The 22,156-nt window shown below is 39.1% G+C and overlaps 1 protein-coding gene across 4 annotated transcripts in view; it reads left to right on the top strand.

Annotated features, from left to right (window-relative positions):
- Positions 1 to 21,035, top strand: part of SLC13A4 (solute carrier family 13 member 4) — a 28,068-nt gene extending 7,033 nt beyond the window's left edge. For 2 of the 4 annotated variants that reach the window (XM_071726970.1, XM_071726963.1), the window contains exons 3-16: positions 1,787 to 1,923; positions 2,489 to 2,670; positions 3,400 to 3,454; positions 5,084 to 5,123; positions 5,777 to 5,854; positions 7,305 to 7,495; positions 8,765 to 8,884; positions 11,841 to 11,942; positions 13,072 to 13,173; positions 14,252 to 14,349; positions 14,743 to 14,873; positions 16,545 to 16,706; positions 18,731 to 18,868; positions 19,834 to 21,035. In XM_071726970.1, coding sequence (XP_071583071.1) covers positions 1,787 to 1,923; positions 2,489 to 2,670; positions 3,400 to 3,454; positions 5,084 to 5,123; positions 5,777 to 5,854; positions 7,305 to 7,495; positions 8,765 to 8,884; positions 11,841 to 11,942; positions 13,072 to 13,173; positions 14,252 to 14,349; positions 14,743 to 14,873; positions 16,545 to 16,706; positions 18,731 to 18,868; positions 19,834 to 19,971 — 1,674 coding nt within the window. In that variant the 3' untranslated portion in view covers positions 19,972 to 21,035. Of the gene's footprint in view, positions 1 to 1,786; positions 1,924 to 2,488; positions 2,671 to 3,399; positions 3,455 to 5,083; positions 5,136 to 5,776; positions 5,855 to 7,304; positions 7,496 to 8,764; positions 8,885 to 11,840; positions 11,943 to 13,071; positions 13,174 to 14,251; positions 14,350 to 14,742; positions 14,874 to 16,544; positions 16,707 to 18,730; positions 18,869 to 19,833 lie in introns of all 4 variants that reach the window. The other 2 variants (XM_071726953.1, XM_071726946.1) reach the window with 1 other exon arrangement.
- The last annotated feature ends 1,121 nt before the right edge of the window (positions 21,036 to 22,156 follow it).

Genomic DNA, 22,156 nt, shown 5'->3' with positions numbered 1-22,156 from the left:
TTCAAGGTTTTTTCATTACATATTTGGGCTTTTTCTTAACATAAAGGTAAAGTAGTTAAAATTTTCACTACAAAATTCTGCAGCATACTGCGGAAGGAAAATTTCAGGGCAACCTCACAGAAGTTCAATGTAGTAACAAATTAAATGACAGTGGGACTACTGCAAATAGTGTATTATTTGCTTCAGGAAAAGAAATAACACCCTGTATTTTGAAATAAATAATGCTGGTGCTTCTGCTGCAATATTTTGTCTGCTGTTCTGGAGTGCCACAGAAACCCAGGGTTCTTGTCTAGCAGTTTAAGCTACGAATAACTCACAAGGGCTTAAGAATATGAGCCGGTGAGTCCTGTATGTGCATGTGTGTATTAATAAGAATATTGGTATTTAGCTGTTTCTCCAAAGCATCTGTGAAAGGAATAAAGAAAAACAACAGACACTTTGTGCTGCTGGCTTGATGGGTTCTTTTCATTCAATTCAAGATCTTCTTTTAACAAGGTAGCAGGAAGATAAAGAAAATTAATGAGAAAGAAATCAGTGGAAGAAGACAAAAAAAGTGATATTTAAAAGTTCTGGCACACAAGTATGATGGCCAAGTCTATTTAGGTCATCATGGGAATTTTTAAAATAAATATAATTATATAATTAACATTCTGCAGCTTTCTCAAAGCAACATTAGGATCATTCTTGCACTTTTATGGAGGAGCGGGGATAATGGAAAGAACACTGCTTCTACTGTTTTTTATTGTTTTAAAATGTTGGCACCTACATTTTGTTTGCGGAACAGTTTTAAACAGAAGAAACTATATTTTTGGAAAAAATATTCCAGCAACATCTCAGGAAGAACTGAATCATAAAATTAAATATTTAGCTAGACTCCAAGCATCTGCTTATAGCTTTTTTTTTTTTCTCCCATTTTGTTTGTGTTCACACAAGTGTGTGTGAATGTTTCAGTTTGCTCCATTTGTTATTTTTTCAGTCACTTCACAGAACATCATCTTTTATTTTACCAAGCCACACTTTCAAGAACCCTTCCTTAAAGGACCATGCCTGGACTCTCATTTTTTTCCTGAGCTAGATGATGGCTTTTGGTCATTCTCTTTAAAATAAAGTTCTTTTTGAAAAAAAAAAAAAAACAACAACTTTGCCTTATTTTACTGATACAGTGGATACAGATTTCCATTGTGAAAACTTCTGGCTCATGGATTATCACAGCATTTCTTTACTGCATGCAGAGAGAACATCCCAAAGGACTTTTCCTGAAGCTGTAGGTTCTAGGGATGCCACATTTTGCTCAACTGATAAACAACACATAAGAAATTCAAATAAGATGATGGACAACAACGTCTCCAGAATGAAAAAGCAGAAAAGCATATGAATTAGTTTCTTTCAGTGCATGTGTGTCTTCATGCTTGTTTTCCTTCATGTTTTTCCATAATTGTATTCCTTCATGTTTGGCTGTGGTTGTTTCAGTCCAGGCCTAGCTGACTGACTAACTGCAGGCTGTGAACAACCTTTTCAAAGACGTAAAATTTCTCTTTATTCTTTCAAATCAGAGAAACCTATTAATAAGTGGGAATAGAGACTTTTTATTTGTAAACATAACATGAATGAGAGAGAAAATGTGTAAGAGAGAACATTTTGACTCAAAAATTCTTCATGTTCTCCAGCTCCCTGTCATTCTTTCTCTAGGGGGAGAAAATCCACAATATCATATTCTCATTCAGCATGCTCTCAGTGTAGGGTAGTTACTGCTGTTTTAACTCTTTCCTCCTTGCCCTTAATGTAGGTGGCTGCTGAATATTTCAAGAACACAACTTTGCTCCTCATGGGTGTGATTTGTGTGGCAGCTTCTGTAGAAAAGTGGAACCTCCACAAGCGAATCGCCCTGCGTATGGTCATGATGGCTGGAGCAAAGCCAGGCATGTGAGTCAACCTTTGGCTTCAGGGTAGTTTGAAGCTAATAGCAACAGCCTGAAAAAGCTAGTAACAACTCTGACTTTCCTATCCACATGCAAAAGGTTGCTTGATTTGGTGTTCTTTCTCCTCTCCACCTTGTCTTTCAGAATGTGAAAGTTTACAACTTTTCGCATCCTCTTTCTGCCACCTCCTACTCCTTGGCTTGTTGCCGCTCTGCTTTCTATTTTTTTACTGATACTGATTTAAGTCTCTATCTTCCTTATTGTCTGAAGCTTAGAAAATGCATAAGGATGCTTAAATCCCGGATATGCTGAAAACTGCTGGTTTTCACATTACACACGGATTTCCATGTGAAGCAGCAAACAGCTTCCAGTGTTACATTGTATTGTGACAGCCCTTACAAAAGGCAGCATTTTATCTGTGCACAGAATGGTATTTTGGTACCCACAACAAGAAAAAGACTCTGTGCAGTTATCGGTTGACTAGTGACAACATTAGGCATCGAGGCCTTTAGTATTTCTTAAAGGAAATTTCTAAAATTTCAGGAAGGTTTCCCTGTGTTGTGCTCCAGGTTGCTTCTTTGCTTTATGTGTTGCACCACGGTGCTCTCCATGTGGCTTTCCAACACATCCACCACAGCCATGGTAATGCCAATTGTGGAGGCAGTGCTCAAGGAACTAGTGAATGCTGAGGAGGAACATGAGCTCATCAGTACTGCAGGCAGCACCATTATGGAAGAAAACGAGCCAATAGGTATTTGTCAATATTGGCCATTATTTTATCCTTTGTTTATCAGTGACCAAATTTGTTGATATACGTTATTCATATTCTAACAAAATCAGAATGGTCTGAGTTGTACTGCCAAAGACATTGGTCCCAACTCTTTCTCCTTGTTCTCTGATATTTCTAACAAAAAGGAAACTAACTTTCAAGATATGATGGGAGAACTGAACCTGGAAAATCATTTGTGTTGAATTAGGGCCTGTAATGGATTTTGTGGGTCATAACGCAAGTCATAGGATTTTAAAGAGTTGCAAGGGAACTTCTGAGAATGAGGTCAAAGAAATGTAGAAGAGGCCCTAAAATGTTCTCTGTGACAATCCCACACTTGCCCATCCCTTCTAGGCTACCCTGATCAGAGCAGGTACTACTACCCTGATCAGAGCAGGTCCATTTTGTACACTCCTTACCAGAAAGAAACTATTTGGGAAGAAAAGAATCCATCTTTTCTTTCAGTTCACAGATTCCAGGCTGAAAATCATGTAATCTTGCCTATTATATGAAAGTATGGTAGTCTTTTAATTGCCAGAGGCACATAATCAGAAAAATATGAGACAGTAAAATGGTGGATAAGGGTCGCAGAGTACCTGAGAGGGTTTAGACAAGTTCTTGATTGCAATGGCTTCTCCACATTCAATGGTGTGGCTCAGGGGCCCAACTCAGTCCTTAGCCCAAGGGCTGCTTTCTCTCCCTTCATTGCAGGTCTCAGCGAAAAGCATGGTCAACCTTCTCTGGAGCTTATCTTCATCAATGAGGAGTAAGAATGAACCCTGTACATCACGACCGGAGATTTGAGCCCTACACAGGTTGCAATGGGATAAACCCAGGAGTAGAGCCAGGAAGGGCAATCAGAAGCTTACAAATTAATATTTTAGATGTGGCTGACAAGGCAGGTTTATGGGAGAAATGGGATTACTGCAGTGGTCTGGATCTCGCTAAGGTTCCCAGGATTCATATATTTTTTAACACTGTGGACATTTTAGAGAGAAGAAAAATGTTTCTCGGGGGTTGAAAGATCTTTGTTTGAAGTCAGTGTTTGTGCTGCGTAAGAGAGTAATGTCCACAGATTTTCATTTTTGTTTTCCTGAAGGAATAGTGATGGAGAGAATCCAAACACAGCATGGAGTGCTCACAGGACATATCCAGAAGGCAAACACAGAATATTCCTAAGGAAAACATGAACTTTCAAGACAGATGAAGGAAAGGGCAAAGGTGGTGAGGGAGGGCAACCAACAAAAACCTATCCTCCCCACAGAAAAAATGTGATAAATATTTCTTTTAATATAGACAATGTTCTTTAGAAGTTTGAAACACTAGAAGTTTCAAGAAGGTCTCTATTTGGGGTAAAATCTAGTAAGGTGAAAAAGGCAAATCAAGCAAAGGACTAATGTCTTTGTCAAATCATCAAATTAATCAGTGTTTCAAGATACTCAGGAGAATATACATAATCATTGTCCTAAAACTATGTTGCAATTTAGATCCTGAGGAGCATCTTCTTACAAGATTAAGAATAAACTTCACAATTCCTTCTTAAGTTCCTCCTATTTTGTCCACAACTGTTCAAAATAAAAGAGAAACAAGTTCTTGTTACACCTTAAAAAATTACTTTAAAACAAACTTTATCATTCAAACAGCACATACTGGTGACTTTTAGTTAACTTGCTAGACCTAAATAGTTTTTTCATTAGTCTGGAGACCAAGGGGTTTTCCAGTATTCCCTTTGTTGCTATCTCTTTTCATCCCAGCTGTGTTTTCTATGCAGTATGGAATCAAATTTTCAGTCTAGCATTATGCCACTAATCCCTTCAAGCACTATTGAAGAGTATGTGTGGGATATTCCATAACAGAACAGTTATTAAAATAGTATTACTTGAAAAAGAGCTTGACACTGGATGGGATGAGTAGCATATCTTTTAGAATTAAATGTGGTTTCAGTGTCAAAGTTCAGTGGATTGTTTGCATGGCTCATGTGTCACACAGGACAGATTTTAGTAAAAGCTTTAACGAGGCATAGGTGGTTGCTCAGAAACAGCACTGGGGAAGTTGGTGCTTTAATATAACAAGACAGTGATAGTGATGCATTGCCTGGTGTGAGTTCTAGAATGTGCTATAGGCAACCTAGAATATTTTTTTTTTTTTTCTATGGGGGTAGAACCCTTTCCTACACAGCTAGACATAGAGCTGTGAAACATAAGGACTTGTAGGTAAATATGTGTATGTGTGAGTACGTATATATACAGATACATACCACAGACACATACCAAATAAGAGGTAATAAGTTGTATTTTTTATTATTTCATCATTACTATTTACAATATTGTGTGCCTGTCGAGGGAGCTAGGTGAAGAGGCATTTTTAAAGTCTATTTTCCTTTTTTTGTTTTTAGTGCTTCTACTACTGACTTCAGCTCCTTGATGCACTCAAAGGTATTGTCACAGGTAGTATCTTCTGAGGTACACTGTCTTCTAGTGCAGGAATCATTAGAGGGAGTCCACACAGCTCTGTAACAAACTGCTATTACCTTTATTTCAAACAAGCAGTGGTTGCTGGCAAAGAGTATGCATTGCAGAGTGTCCTGCTCTGGTTTTATTCTGATGGTTCAAATCAAATTGGGTAACATTAGCTCTGTAATGTTTGTTGTACTTATTGCTGGAGATCCTGAGATCCAGTCAGGAAAAACTAACACTACCATATGGTTTCTATCAAGTGCAGGTAAGTGTAGACACAATCTTTTGTTGCCCAGGTATTGCCAGAAGCAGAACAACGTACATTTATCACAAAGTCAAAGCCTTTAGCAAGGACAAGTTAGATTCTCCTATGTGGCAGAGGGAAAAGACCTGAATTTACTATAATTTGACTGTTAAGTAACTTTAAAATAAAACCAGATTGCTGGAAGTTGTGTTTTTTTAATTTTTTTTTCCAGTATAAGGTTTACAACTGACATTTTAGTGTGTAGGATATTTTTTTTTTCTTTTGAAAAGTCCACTACTTGTGACTTTTAAAAAGCATAATCATTTCTAATCTAAGTGCCCCTAGAAACTGAAGAAAGGCTAATCCAAAGGCATTTGCCTCCCTACAGAGTATGAATGGTGTGCACATGATAGCCAACCCTATTGGAACGGTGAATTCTAAGAGCAATGGGCAGCACATACCTCAGGTAAGGAGATGTTAAACTCAGGAAGTGAGGGAAAAGACAGATGCGAATATTACCTGCTCCCTATTGTTTCATATTCATTCTTTGTAAGGTGTGTTGCATGGAATTGTTCACCAAGTTGTGGCTTGGCCCTTACTCCCATTTTGAAGCTCCCAGCACAGGTATTTTCAGAGATCCTCCTCCACTGGCTAGTACAATTAATTTAGTTTTACATTCCATAGCGTCATCACAAGTTTCTCTTCTTATTTGGCTTATTTACCCATTTTATTTTATCAGGCAAAATAGCCTGATTCCAAAATAACAATCCCTGATATTCAGTATCCTACTCAGCACTAAATCTGCAGCAGGCACAGACCATTTAACTGTTCATCTAGTTCATCAGGTAGTCTTAGTATGCACCTCCTTTTTGTTTTGCCCTCAAAATTCTCCATTATATCTGTCAGTCCCAGTATTTCTACTTCTCTTAAGTGGATCCAAGTGATTGCTGTTTGGACCAAAATGGTGTAGCACCTTAATGGCATAAATTGATGTCCAGGAAAGATGAAGCTAAAATCAACATATTCATAGTTCAAAAGAATCTGAGTCCATGTTTCCAAAAAAGGCCATTGTGCAGCTCCTGATTCTTAGTTTCCTTTTATACTCATTTCCCAGCCACATTCAGTGTTTATTTTGTAACAGATATGCTCACTTCACTTTTAACCTGCTGGGCTTTTAGCCAGGGTGAACCCATAACATGACTGGGTTTACTACATAAACCCAGTTTAATAAATTAACCAAATCTATCTAAACTATCTAAACTATATGCCTTTTTTCTGATCCTAAATTATGCCCTTGGGTGGCATGTGAAGTGCCTTGAAGTACTGTACCTTATTTTTTTTTTTTTTACAAGGAACCTGATTTACTAAAGTAGACATTTTCCTGTCACTGTTAAGAAAGCTACTTTTGGAGTAATATTTTCCTGCAGCTTTTTTGTTCCACTTTTCCATTGCCCAGACTTTTTTTTTTTTTTTTTTTTTTCTGTGACCCCTAGCACTTCTATTCCTAATTAGAAGCCCTGAGCCAGTCTAAGTGCAAAAAATCCAGCAAGCATTTGTCTGGTGGCTACATAAACCCCAAGGATTATGAATTCCTACAGCTGCAGTGCTGGCATCCAACCCTTGCAGCCCACAGAGGCTTTTCCTATCCTGCTGAGATTCCAGAGAGAACTGGAGCTGGCCTAAACCAAAGTCAGAAGTCCAATTACTGTTTGTCCTACATTTTTGCCACAGACCAGACAACTCCGTGTCCCTGGACAGGTTTTGAGTTCTAATCTCAGCTAATCCCTGTGAAGAAAAGTCTGCCCCTTCTCACGCAAAGCTCCTGTTTCTCTGGGACCAGTATCACCATGGCTTTGGAGCAAGTTGGGTGGCTGTTCTGATCATCTGCTTTCTTTGGTGAATGTGTCCCTTCACAGGCTCAGATATTGGTCCTGCCTCCTACACACTCAGAACTGGGCCTGAGCACAAAGTCTCAGTATCAGACCAGACATGACCACATGGTTTGTAAATGCCTCTCCCTGAGTATCTCCTATGCTGCAACCATTGGAGGACTGACAACCATCATAGGGACCTCCACCAGCCTCATATTCTTAGAGCACTTCAACAAGTAAGTGACATTGGGGCTGTGTGAAAATGGTGGTTGGGGTCATTGTCATCTCTGAGGCTTTTCCCATGGGTTATTTACTACCTCAAGGTACTCCTGTAAGACAGTCTCTGAAGGCTGTTTTGTTTCCTTCTCTAATGTTATTACTAATGGTTAAAGGAGGAACTTGACCTAACACATATCCATACAAAAGACAAATTCCTCAGCAGGTTCTAACATTCAGGTTTCTTTAAACAACATCTTTTGATTTACATACTGATTATCATGAAGGCAGCAGACCTTCCTGGAAAAGTAAATATTAAAGCCACAAAGATATAGCAAAGAAGACAAAAAGAAATTTAAAAAATAATAAAGAAAAGAAGGAAAATGTCAAAAAAAAAAGCTTGAAGTTGTTCTGTAGATTTTTAAAAAGTGAGTTCTAATGGTGAACCCACAGGCATCACTAGTGGTACTTGCACTGCTCAAAATGTAGTGCAAAAAACCCAAACTTAGAAATGTGGCCTTACACCTTTATTTCAGAGAAGATGGGATGCATCTCTCAAGCAGCTAAGTATTTAATTTATCATATACACACAGAGCTCTCAAATACATGAATGTTACCTCCATCAAAAAACTTGTGGTACTTCTCATGCTCAGACAGGCATCCAAGCTCAAACTCGATTCTGATCAACTACTGCTGCTACTGCTGCCCTGTTAACCTTCATTTCTCTCTCTGAGATTATGATAGCAAGGAAAACTAATTTTGGTAGCCATCTTTAACCCAAGGATTTTGATTTTACAGAATTTCCAAAAATCTTGCTGCTATTAAAGTTCCATCAAATGCACATACCAGGCAACTTCGTCAGAGAGCAGCAGAATATAGTAATTGTTAGTGCAGTCCACGAGAAGGGTGGTGAAAATAATGGGTGAAAATAATCTTTAAGTCTGCCAACACTAAAAAGTTAACAAAAACCACAAGTAGGGCCAGAATTCTACTCCTGGTAACTCTGAGGGGGTTTGAAGCTGGCTAGACCACCCAGACCATTTGGCTTTATACATGTGAAGTGCTATATGGTTCATCTGTTGATCAGGCATGGTCAATGATTGACATTCTTTATCAACTGGTTTCACAATGCACTTGAAATGTAGCTGCTGCAGATACAAAGAGATGGAAATCTTCTGTCATGACAAATATATACACATACAAATATATGTTTGTGCATCTGTGCACACCAGAAATGCTTGTCCTTTCATTGTTCTAACTTCTTTTGCATCTTCTCTTTGACTTTGTAGCCACTACCCGGATGCTGAAGTGTTGAATTTTGGTACCTGGTTTTTGTTCAGTTTCCCCATCTCCCTCATCATGTTGGTCCTGACCTGGCTCTGGATGCATTGGCTGTTCTTGGGTTGCAAGTGAGTGCAGGTTGCATGTAATTCAAAATGCATGAATTATGAAAGCAGAGCAACTTTGGCTTCTCTACAACATCTCATAAAAATGCTTCCTGTTGCAAATGACAGAAACTAAAGCACAATTTCTTTCTTTGTGCCGGAATAATTCCTGAAGGAAATTTTACTCCTTAGCTGTGCTGCTTAGACAGCAATCTAGAGTATTGCTGCTTGCAAGTAAACTGACTAGGTATTGCTGTTGGAAATCCTACCAATTCGTTCAACTCATTTTTTTTTATTCTCATGACCATAAGGATCCAATTTTGGACAAAAAGAATCTTGTTAAAAGTCCTTTTGGAAATGTATAGCTTAAAAGAAAGATAGATTTTTCAATAGAAAAATAACTGTAAGTGAACAGGTCACTTTTCAGATCTGACCCCATCTCAATCAAATTAATATAAGACCTATTAAATTAAAGGTAAACAGAGTCTATATATATTTCTCTTCAAAATGGAAAGGACTCACAGCCTAAGAGATGGATGCCAGCAAGTTCCTTAGCCCCAAAATAAGAACAAGGCTCAGTCTGCTAGTTCATTTGTACCACGTATTCTCCTTGCAGAGGCACTCAGAAAAAATAATGAAATTTGACTAAATGCATGCATTTAGATTTGATTAGTTAATCTGCATTAAATTGTGGTGCAGACACATTTACCCAGAATTAGTGGGTAATTTGATTTAGTTTACTCTTAAAAGTAAGCTGAACTTACAAACTTACATCACTAATTTATTTCATCTAAGACAATGAATAAAATTATAATGACTTCTGCTTACTGCTGACCTTGACTAGATTTGAAGAGGTAATTTAGAGCTGAATAACTCCATGTCCTTCTCTCAGTCTCCTGAGCCTCATAGATTCAAATTAAAGGCTTTTTTTTTTTTTTTTTTTTAATCTTGAGAGGAAACAGGCCCTAACATGACTCAATTGCTTACATTGTGTGCGGGTTTTTGTTGTTTGTTTTTTTTTTAATAAATAGAATTGAAATTCCACATTGCATCCAAGACCTTGTCCTGATTAATGGTGTTCTAAATAATACCAGAGACTGAAGCAATATCAGCCTTTTGAGAAGTACTTGTTGATTCCAAACCTCCTTAATCTTTGGCTACAGTTCACTGCAGTTCATTAAAGAACACATTACTTTAGGAGCTGGGCTACAACACTCTGCCTTCATATCCTCCTAAGCCTAGAAACACTTATAACATGTTGCAACAGCTGCCTAATGCCTGTGCATAAATGCTTACTGAAATCCTGTAATGTTCATGTTATTTTCCTAGGAAGCCCAGTGTCATCAATCTTTTTTTACTTGGCCCACTTGGAATGTCAAGGTTGCTGTAGATTAGGTCAAAGTGGAATGATAATGGACTTAGCAAACAAATTTTGCCAGTAAAGCAGAGCTAAGGGTAGAACAGTTACTGTAGGACTGGTCATTATAAACCATATAGCTCTTCTCTTCCAGCAGCTGAATTACTGCTGGTGGATTTTACTGAAGTCTAACAGCAAGGTTTGAAAGGAAATTTAAATACTTACTGGTGTAGGGCAGTGCTGAGTGTGCTAAAAGCAAGTATCACGTAGATGCCCATTTACAAGTGAAATGAAAAGTTAATTTAAGAGCTTTTGTTCACCATACAGTGCCTACCTGCATCTTGAGCTATGCAAAATCCTTAGAGAGTCAGGCCATAGCCAAAATACATGGCAGTGGACTGTAGTCCATGGTTTGGCCAGTGCTATGGCATGGATCTCTAGTAGGGTACTAAATAAGAAACTAAAGCACAATTTCTTTCTTTGTGCCGGAACAATTCCTGAAGGAAATTTTACTGCTTAGCTGTGCTGCTTAGACAGCAATCTAGAGTATTGCTGCTATAAACTATAAACTATAGTTTATAAAAAGAGTCCATTGGTGCTGAAGTCCTTGCTGCTGCAGCCTATTTTAGACTGGGCTATGTGTAAAGGTTTCTCAATCCTCTCAACACACCTCTGTGTGACAAAGGGTGCAGCTGGAGCAGAAATGCAAAGATCATGGCTCAAATCGCAATAAAGAAGAAAAAGAAAAGGTTCAAGTGAGTTTGTGGGTATTTTAATTTCAATTAGGAATGTCCAGGCTTTTTTATAGTATGAAGGCAATCTGCATAAGCCAAGGATTTCACCTGATTTCCATATGAATGTATATCAGGTTTAAATGTACTGAGCTATGAAACATGCTGGTGCTTATATATCCCAGCCAGAAGTACAGGGATTTTTCACCAGGACAAAATACAAGGCTGATTGCCTTGGCTTCTGTGACAGAGGCAATTTGGGGCTTGGTTTAGAAATAGCTAATAATAGCAGAACCAGACAGGTTGTGATAGGTATTTAGATACTCAGCACAGACTTCCCCTTTCACTTACAGTGAATCCTGAATATTCAAGTCAAACCTGGGCTCAAAAGCCAGTCTGGACTCCATAGGTGTTGGATACCCATGATCTGACTGGAAAGCCACTAAAGCATCTATTGATAAGTGGCCTCTGCCACAGTCATTCTGTGTGATGACAGAACTTATCCCTAGTCTTTGGATGTTTCTGGCACCAGAAAAATCTGGCCAGCTGGAGCTGTCTGAGGAAGCCCAGCTAGAGTCAAGGATGGCAGTCAAATATTGGTCTAAGCACCCTGTAGATATCCCTACTACCCTGTAGATATTCCTACTATTCCTAGGACTGATTCTCAGAAGAGAAGCAAACTACATTCATTATGCAAAGACCACATGCAATAATTTCCCTTCTAATTGCCATCAGGCTTTGCCTCAATCACATCTTCCAACAGCCCCTGGCAACTGGAATTTTCAGTTTGCCTCATTCCTGTTAGTTTTTATGACTGTTTTTTGTTGTTGTTGCTTGGGTTTTTTCCTTCACTCAATGCTCTTGTCTAATCTTACTGTCCTATCAACCTCAGTTTTAAAGAGACTTGTTCTGTGAGTAAGAAGAAGAGGACCAAACGGGAAGAATTGTCAGAGAGAAGAATTCAAGAAGAATATAAGAAACTTGGAAATGTTAGGTAAAATGGACCTGCCTTTCTCAGGAATTTTCCTCTTTAAGCTGCATCATCCCCTCCACATTTTATTTGTTCATGTAGATTATTTTTTAACTCTTTCTTTTCCTTTCCAGGATAGGAGTAGAACTAAATGCAAAAAAAATGAACAAAAATCAAAGACTTTATTACAGGAATGCATGAATTTACCAATTTATTTATTTCTAAAGAAAAAAGAAGTGAAAGATTCAGTTTCATACTAGAGTTCAAAGGTCAACTGAATCTAGGTTTGTCTCTACCTTTGAAGTACACCATTAAAGGACCTCCTCTTCCCAATTATGCATGGATTTATTTTGGTGGGTAGTTCACTGTTAGCAAAGGCTTTGCAGTAACTCCCCCACAGTGAGATAGCCAGAACTCCCAGTTGCTTATAACCTTTATTTACGATGCAAAGAAATCTCTCTCAGAAAGATTATTTTGCAAACCTTTCAAAAGGATATGTCATAAAATCCATTCATCCAAAACATTTTTGGGTTGCTCAGCTGAAATTTTGACAGACCAACTTGCTGAACATGATCATTTCTGAATCCAGACTTTGTTCAGACTGTGCCTAAAAATGAAACCATACTTAATTTAAATCTATCCTAAATTAAAACTCTGTATACTCAAGTCATTTTTAATCTTCTATTTATTCCTCATGCTTAAAATATTTGTGCTAATCTACAATGTCATTTGCTCTTATACTTGCTACACACTTTTAAAAAATGCAATAGAAAGTGTTCAGAGTGGAATGGTAACACAATATTTACCTTGTTACCAAACTTAATCACATAATAATGAAAATCCAAAACAAGCATTTATAAATATTTTCCTTTATGTCTTGCCCACGAACAAGTGACTTGCAGATACAGACTCATATTTTTAGCCTATTTTTTCACTGTGTTTAAATGGTTCTCAACTGGAAGCCAAAGTCAAAATTCTTTAATTCAAGCTAATCTTTTCTATTTTCCATATAGTTTTCCACCCTTTTTGCTGGAACCAGTTTCTGCTTTCTTACTTCTTTTGGAATCTGCTCTCAAGTGTTCAGATAGATCTTGGTTTGAATTACTAGCTTGTTTTTTAATTGCTATTTTTCTATTATTATTATTATTTCTAGCTATCCTGAGATGGTGACTGGATTTTTCTTCATTCTGATGACCTTGCTTTGGTTTACTCGTGAGCCTGGCTTTGTACCAGGATGGTCATCTTTTTTTGAGAAGTAAGTGAAATTCCCTAAAAAGCTGCAGAGGAATATGAGACCTTGCATCATCTGACTTTCTGCAATAATCTTTGGCCATAAACCATTATCAACCACTTTTAAGCAGGTGGTGAAAACCGAAGGCTTTATTAAAAAAAAAAAAATTATTTTTCACTTTTAAAACTGTAAAACTGTATTTTTTTTTCAGTAAGCAGGATAAATCAAGCAGAGAAAGTAAAAAAATGTTTCAAACGTGAAAAAAAAGGCAGGTCACATTCTGAACTTAAGACATTTTAGACCATTCATACAGCCCCTATCGCTGGTGTAGATTAGAACTATAATTAAAATCAAAACTTTTTTCAATTTAATTTTAAAATAATATTTTTATTTTAAAAAGGGTATCTTTGCAAAGATAACTTTTATTAGGAAAAAGTCCATTTCAATTAAATATTACACAGAATGCTGGCTGAAGCAAAGAATTTTTCTTTTATTTTAAATATAATTAAAATAAATTGTATTAAAGGTAACTATAACATGCTACACATATCAAGGAATAAGTGACTTGAAATTACTTTCTGACACATAAAATTATTTCATTTTTTTCATCTTAATTTTGACAGAAAAACAATTTTTAATACTGGGATTTCCTGAGGATCTCTGGAGTTCAGCACTCCTTGTAATACTTTTTCAGACTGAGTTTTAAACATTTAATTTAAAATCAATCTATAGTCCATTTCTGGGTGATCACTTGGGATTGGTTTTCCCCAAAATGTGTTTACTGCTTCTTGCTTCTAGTAAACATACTGTTTTTCTGTATCTCTGAGTTAATAGATTTATAAACCAAAAGGGATTTCTTTTTTTTCACTAATATTGTTGAGCACTGATTTAAGTTGGCAACTGGAGTCAGTTTAACAAATGGGGGAAAAAATCCAATCTCTATCCTTGATATGCAGACATATTTTTTTAGTAGATTGTTAGTAAGATTTCAGATGTGGGAATGGAACTTCACCTACAACAATTTTCTTGGAGCCATGGGACTTTTTAGGAAATGTGATTTTTTGTGTGTCATTTACTGATAATGCCACCATCCTTTTCCTAGGAAAGGTTACCGGACTGATGCCACTGTCTCTGTATTCCTTGGTTTTCTTCTTTTCCTCATTCCAGCAAAAAAGCCATGTTTTGGAAAAAGGGAAAAAGGTAAGGATGTATCAATTAAGAGATCTGGCATATTTTCCAGTATCTTTAATGATACTTTTCAGCTCTTAGTAAAACTTTGTGGAATTCAGGGTTCAGTTTCCCCTCTGATACCAGCCCTTCTTACATCAAACCCCTGTGGTTTTTGTTTCTTCATCTTCTATCCTCTCATCCAGCAGATTACAAACAGATCTTGTATGTGAGGCCACCATCTCTTCTGTGAATTGAAACTGAGTTTCAGGAAAGTTTGAGATAGAGCTCCAAACAGAGAACTGTTATGCAGATACCTGCAGATCTGGCTGAAGATAAGCCCTAGTAAATTGTTTGGTGAAATGGGAAGATCTTTACAAAAGACCAGTGTGATGCTGGTCACACATTTGCTTTATTTTGATATAGGAGATGGTGAAAAGTCAACAGACATGAGCACACTGGATCCCATCATTACCTGGAAGGACTTCCAGAAAACCATGCCCTGGGAGATTGTAGTGTTGGTTGGAGGGGGTTATGCCTTAGCAGCTGGATGCAAGGTACTGATTTAGATGTTATCCTCCTGAAAGAATATTCCTGAAAGAATTATAAACCTGTACTTTTTCCCCTTTGTATGCTCCCCAGGATGGATTTACAATGTGGATACTTGTAAGCTTATACATAATATATTCCCTATTCCCTGCGCTCATTGGTTAGCTATCTAGCTAACTAAAAGATGGTCAGGGCTCAAGTCAATTGTGTAAGCATCTGCCATTTCAGATGTGTTAGATTATTTAGTGTAGTGAAATGAGGCAACCAGGTGCCACTAATTGCCAGGTAGCGGAGGTGCTGTGGGGACAACACCAGATCCTGCTTCTGGTGGTGATGCTGTAGTATCAACGCCAGAGTTTGGCAGAAGTGCTGCAATGGTGGTGATGGCAGCTTCTGCCTCAGCTTTTATTTCTTTTAGGGCATTGATCACCACTCCCCATGTACCGTCTAATCTGGTTATGTTTTTATTCATTTCTTGAGTATGGAGGCTTCCCAACAGGTCACTGACCTCCTTCCAAAGTTCCCATGCGGCCGCAGAGGACGGGGAGGAGGAGAGCTCTTGCTCCTTCGCCCGTGTCACCAGCTTCTCATTAATAGGGGTGCTTGCTGACAATCCCATCTTTTTTTTTTCCTTGGTCAATCAGTGGTAGAGAAGGAAAGGCAGTGGATCTTCCTACCCAACTCCTTGGGTTTTCTGCTAATGCTAGTTTGCACCGGACTAGCTCCTGTTCTTCTGATTCGTCTGAGCACGGGCTAGATCGAGGTCTATGCCCGCATTCTCCACCAGATGTAGCAAGACGAACCTCTTTTAGGGCACGGTGCTCCAGGGGCCAAAGAGTGCTCTGAGTCTACTGCCCTCAGGGCTGACCAGCCTGGATCATTGTTACTACTCCAAAAGTGGCTGCTTCCTCCCTGGCTTCCTCAGGTGTGAGCTTTATTGGCCCCCTGATCCTGCTCATGCGCAGTAGGGGCCCACCCTAATCAGGCACAGGTGGGCTTAACACAAGCTCATGCCCACTGCCTGGCAATTAGTGGCACCTGGTTGCCTCATTTCACTACAATTTAGATATTCCTTTAAGGATCACAGAAACAACACAAAAGCTGAGGAAAACCTCACATTTCTCAAATAATAGCAAACCAGAGAGAGAGGGAACATCTCAGCTGCCACTGCATACTCTGCTTTTGGTAACTGTGTCAAGCTTTTAGTGTTGACTGGAGAAATCATACTCTAGGCTCTACTGACTATATCTCCCTACACTCAGTATAATTCATGAATACACACCTAGCTCTCCAACAGACTCCTGCATATAGCCAACTAAATTAGTGTATCTCAATCTCAAGATGAATTCTACCCAGGCTGTGCAATCCTTTGTCACCAATTTGTAATACTCCAGTTCACATATTGAAGAAAGAGGAGTCAGCTTTGATTGCTTTTTAATGTAATTAACTGCCAAATGTATCTTTTTGTTACTATTGGCATCTAGGTATCAGGCACTGCAGTGAAATCTGGTCTATTGAAAAAAAGGAAATGCAGAAAGCATTCATCTAATTTTTTTTTGGTTTTTTTTTTTTTTTTTTTGATGGTGGGACTCTCTGATGCAAACTTCCTCAAAGAGAAGAGTCTGTTTTACAAGCACACTAAGTAGTCAGTCATTCTTGTGCTTCTGTTTTTTCCCCAGACCTCTGGGCTCTCAACATGGATTGGACGCCAGATGCTCTCCCTGAGCAGCCTTCCCTACTGGGCTGTAACTCTGCTGGCCTGCATTTTGGTGTCCCTGGTAACAGAGTTTGTTAGTAATCCAGCAACCATAACCATCTTTCTGCCTATTTTATGCAGCATGGTGAGTAAAAACAATGACATTTTTAGTTGTTTCTTTCATGACAAGCTCGTGGGAAAGTTTCATGTCATTGGCACTGACTGCATGATACCCAGCCTCAGTCCCCAGGCTACTGTTACACAAGTTTGGTTTTAGGAAAAACAATAAACTGGAGCAGGAAAAAGCATATTTTAGCACCAAGAAATTTATTCAATGCTTCTCAGAAAAAGTGAAAATATAGATACTGCATGGAGGAATTCAAGGTCTAAGTACAAGAAAAGGTGATGATGCAATCAACAAAAAAAGACCACATAAAGCTTGAGAGACACTTATCAATGTTGTTTAAACTGTGCTGTTCATTAGTACTTAGTCACCAACTCACTACTTCAGGAAAAACCTGTGGGTGATGTGGTGAGAGTACTATCATCCAACATGGAAAGAAGAGATGTTTGTGAAGGACAGAAAGAAAAAAGAATCAGGAGACTGGTGGCAAAATCAGAGGAAAGAGAAACAACTTTCGTTCTATATTAGAATACCAGTTACAGAAAACTCTTCTTTTCTTTTATGCAATGTGAAGCAAACTGCAGGTCATGTTTCCCTATTATAAATATTTTATGGGATTGTTCCAAAGTACATTATGTGAAGACCTCTGAAGTAATCTGGAGACATGGTCAGATGACAATAAGTCATTATGTTTGTACGGCTTATGAGTTCAAATTTATCTCTGTTCCACACAGAAAGAGACTCTCCTAAAGAAAAATTTAGAGCAGCAATCTACTTTTAGTGGTCTGAACTGCCATCTTAAGGCAGTCTCTCTTTTTTGACTGTAAAAGTAATTTAGAGATGCTTTCATCTCCAAAATGAAGTAAGCTTTGTGAATACCCTTCCCTTTCTCTCTGACTTAAAACTAAGCCATAGCCTAGTGAAAATATAAAATTTCACCACCACTGAAGGCTGCAGTGAAAGAAAATTCTTTAGACCCATATAAAGAATATTCCATCATTACTGCCTTCCTGCCTGATGTGGCTTAGCTTCAGCCAGCAACTAAGCACTACACAGATGCTCAATGAATTCCTCCTCATCCTGGGAGAGAATTTGAAAATTAAACATGAGAAAGCTTGTGGATTGACATAAAAGCAGTTTAATAGGTGAAGCAAAAGCTCTGCACATAAGCAAAACAAAACAAGGAATTCAGTCACTGCTTCTCATCAGCAGCCAGGTGTTCAGCCATCCCCGGGAGAGCTGGGTTCCATTACGTGTAATGGCTGCTTGGGAATACAACTGTCACCACCCTGAGTGCCCCCTCTTTCCTTCTTTCCCCAGATTTATATGCTGAGCATCATATGGTATGGAATACCCCTTTGGTTAGCTGTGGTCAGCTGTCCTGGCTGTGTTCCTTCACAGCTTCTTGTGCAGCCCCTGTCACTGGCAGGGCAGTACAGAAACTGAAGAGTCCTTGACTTGGTGTAAGCACTGCTCAGGAGCAGGCAAAACATCAGTTTGTCATCCACATTATTCTCATCCTAAATTCAAACCACTGAAAAGAAAATTAACTCTGTCACAGCCAAAACCAGGACACCCCCATGTGAGCTTGGACCATGAAAATCTAGTTTTCTTAACCACTGCACAGGAGGATTTTACATAATGGTCCAAGCATCTTCATGCCAACATGTTGTGACTTCTCCTGTATGAAGAACGAAGTGGTGGTCAGTGCCAGAAGACACAACACAGAATGACACAGAGAACAACTGGGAAGAGAGAGCAAAGTCGGCCTTACAGTAGCAAGCTTCACCCTCCTCCAGTGGGAAGTGTCTGAAAAGAAATTCCTGGAGCATGATCACCTCCAAATCATAGAACTACCCTACCCTACAAAGCAAACAAAAACTTCCACAAAACAAAAAAAACTTCCACACAGTTTTAGAAAGTGGGGAGATTAAATTCAGACATCTTGTTTTCTTCATGTAAAGTGGAGAGGACCTTTTCATCCTAATTATGAGCAGTGGCTTTTATCAGTTAAGTGAAACACCTCTCTCCCTCTCTCCTCCCAGTCAGAAACCCTGCTTATCAACCCTTTATACACCCTGATTCCTGTCACCATGTGTATCTCATTTGCTGTGATGCTGCCAGTGGGGAATCCTCCAAATGCCATTGTCTTCAGTTATGGGCACTGCCAGATTAAAGATATGGTGAGTCTTGAGATTGGCTAAATCCTCTGATAGAATCACAGAATAATTTGGGTTGGAAGGGACCTGTAGGACACCTCCAACTAGACCAGGTTGCTCAGAGCCTTGTCAAGCCTTGCCTTGAGTATCTCCAGGGATGAGGCCTCAACGACCTCCCTGGGCATCCTGTTCCATTTTTCCACCACCCTCATGGCAAAGAATTTTTTCCTAACATCCAATCTAAATCTACTTTTCTCTAATTTAAAGCTATTGCCCCTAGTTCTATAACCACAAGAGCCTTTATAAATCGTCCATCTCCAGCCTTCCTCCAGGACCCCTTCAGGTACTGGAAATTTGCTCTTGGGTCTCCCCAGAGCCTTCTTTTCTCCAGGCTGAACAACCCCAGCTCCCTCAGCTCATGCAACTTCAACACTTTGTCCCCACATTCAGCAGTCAATATTAATAATTATGATGTTGGTACTCATACAAAGTTAAATTGGTCTGCACTGCTCTTATGTGAACCACCTGTCAGGTTAAAAACATGCACACATCTGCAATGGTCTAAAGAGATGTCAGAGAAGAGGAGTACACAATCCTTTGCATTGGCCCATTAAGACAAGCACAGGAGAGAATAAAATCTATCACAAAGCTCCACAGAAAGTCACGTAGTTATCACCCTGCAACATGTGGTGTAACTCCCCTATCTGATTATCTGGTTGAGAAGCTCAAGTGACAAACTGAGCAGTTCTCCAACGAGCTGCATCAGCCTCTGACTATCAATCACTCCTCAATACTCTCACAACATGCACTCTGATACATAATACTCAATGTGCTTGTTTGGCACTAGAAATCAGTATACATAACTTCTCACACTATCTATGTCAGCATGTGTGGCTACATACGTACATCCTACTGCCTTCCTTTTTCCATGTTAACTGTTTTTGATTAAGTTTTCATTGATTATGCTCTGACATATTTTGCTTTTGTAGGTGAAAGCTGGCTTGGGTGTAAACCTGATCGGCCTGGCTGTTGTCATGGTGGCAATCAACACTTGGGGAATTAGACTGTTCCAGCTGAATACCTTTCCAGAATGGGCGTCGGTCAGCAACATCACCAGTCGAACATAATCTCCAATGAAAAAAAAAAAAAAAAAAAAAGTGCAAGACCAAAGTGAGCTGGGACAAAACTTTAAACCTATATTGCACATGTAAAAGAAAGGAGAAAACTTGTGTATTCGTAGGACAGGAATCCATAGGAAAACCATGAAGAAAATCCACAGGGAGGTTTTCTGTGCAAACTTTTCATTCCTGAAAATCAGAGTAATTTAAAAAGAGAGATTAGCTTTGTTCTATTGTCACTTTACCTATGATACCATAACTGAAAAAAAAGAACACCCCTCCTCCAGATTCTCTGCCTATGGCTTTTCCATGCCCTAGAATGATTATACAGGACATGTAAAACGGGATATAGGACTACAATGACAGAAGACAAGGATGCACATAGTGGTGTACTCAGTAGTAGGATATTCAGCCATACCACTGACCTACAGTGAATAAAGGATGAGTCTTATTCCCCAATGCAGTTCTATAAGCCTACTTCTTTTAAAGGCAAATTATTATTCTTCTTTTGAGGTTACTGTGCTGGAAAAAAACTTGCACACCTAACCTGTATGGCATGCACAGAAATACAGCTACCAACTATCAGCTACAGTGCTTCAAAGGGATAATATAAACCACCAAACAGATAGGAGAGAGAAGTCTCCTTGGAAAGATAATGGTGGTTTTGGATTTTTTTTCCACAACACTGGTACAAATTTTCCAATAGCGCAGTAGTTGCAGTCTCTGCTTTGGAAGGAAAAGCTTCAGAAACAGATTAAAAGTTCTTTTCAATACCTTCTTTCCTTATCATTGTACAGCATTGGGAGCTTTTTTCAGGAGGGGAAGCTGTGACCAGCAAAACCTTACCAGGTCATCAGATCCATTGCTCTTCTCTCTCTTTGGTTGCTGTTTAAATAGCTATGCAGTTATGATTCTCTTGACAGACAAAGTACAATCTGGTCCAAGATGGCACTCAGTGCTGCTCCATCAGTACAAAGGGAGAGGCCTGAAGTGGAGTGGTGCTGGCATCTCTCCTCATTGGGTGCTTGAACATCATTGTACACTTGAACATCACACCCACCTGCTTTCTAGCAGCCCAGAAAACAGGGAACTTCACATGTAGGAAACTGTGTCACAGAGTGGAAAACTACCAAACCAAAAGGCCAATCTCTTCATCATCTGCAAAAAGAATGCCCTGATTTTCTGATTTGGATTCCTGTGGTACTCAGTAAACTTTCTCTTGTATTATGTCCTGCTTTTAATAATTTCTTTGATGCCAATGCATTTAAGCTATATATTAGGAAGATCGGATCTCATGTAATCACACTCTTTAAGTACATATACTTTAATGGTTTTTTACTTGTCACTTGTAGTCTAGAATCTGTAGATGTTAGTGTGAGTGTTTTTTCCACAAAAATAAAATGTCAATAAAATAAATTATTCACTACTGCATATTCTGGTGCTGTATGAGAATATAAATAGGATATATTTCACCTCGTAACCCACCATCCCCTTAGGGAAGTAGTATTGAGACAGCAGGAGGTTTTGGTTTACTGCTTCTTTCAAAACAGAAGGATCCCACAGACTTGTGTTGGAAATAGATACAGAAGGAGGCCACAGGTTGGCAGAGGGAGACTAAATGAGAAAATCACAAAAGCATGTCTTAGCCCTTGTATCAAAAGCAGGAGGCAGCATCCTTTAGCCAAACAATTGCTGATCATAGAAGTTACTGTAAATCTGGTTTTGAAAAAATAAAGCTTCTGTGAATCAGTGGCTCAGTGCACCCCCATGCCCACCTTATCCATGAGACAAGACTTCAACCACAGTTTTTAAACTGTTCCCACCTCCTCAGTTCCTTTGTTTGCTCTATCCTGAGACTGCTGCTCTGCTGTACCCCAGCATACAAAACTCAGGCATGTCTCTGGGATCCAAATGCTCCATACCACTCCAGTGACCCAGCTGCTGGGCACAGACCCTGATCTGGTCCTCAAAGCTGAGACACTCAGGCCTCCCTTTCAGAATGAGCAGCAGTTCTCCAGCACCAAAGCCACTGAAGCAGGAGAGAGAAGCTGCACCACCTATTCACCAACACAACCATCTTTCTCCAGGAACAAGCACTTCAGTGGATGAGGGTGTCTGCAGCACCAGAGGTGCTGTCCTTGTGGGCAAGCAGCAGGACATCTCTTTGCTCACAGTCCCCAAAGTGACTTTCAGC

Source organism: Heliangelus exortis, chromosome 1 (genome assembly GCF_036169615.1).
Source record: "Heliangelus exortis chromosome 1, bHelExo1.hap1, whole genome shotgun sequence".
Classification (NCBI taxonomy): Eukaryota; Metazoa; Chordata; class Aves; order Apodiformes; family Trochilidae; genus Heliangelus; species Heliangelus exortis.
This window is presented reverse-complemented; position numbering and strand designations above follow the sequence as displayed.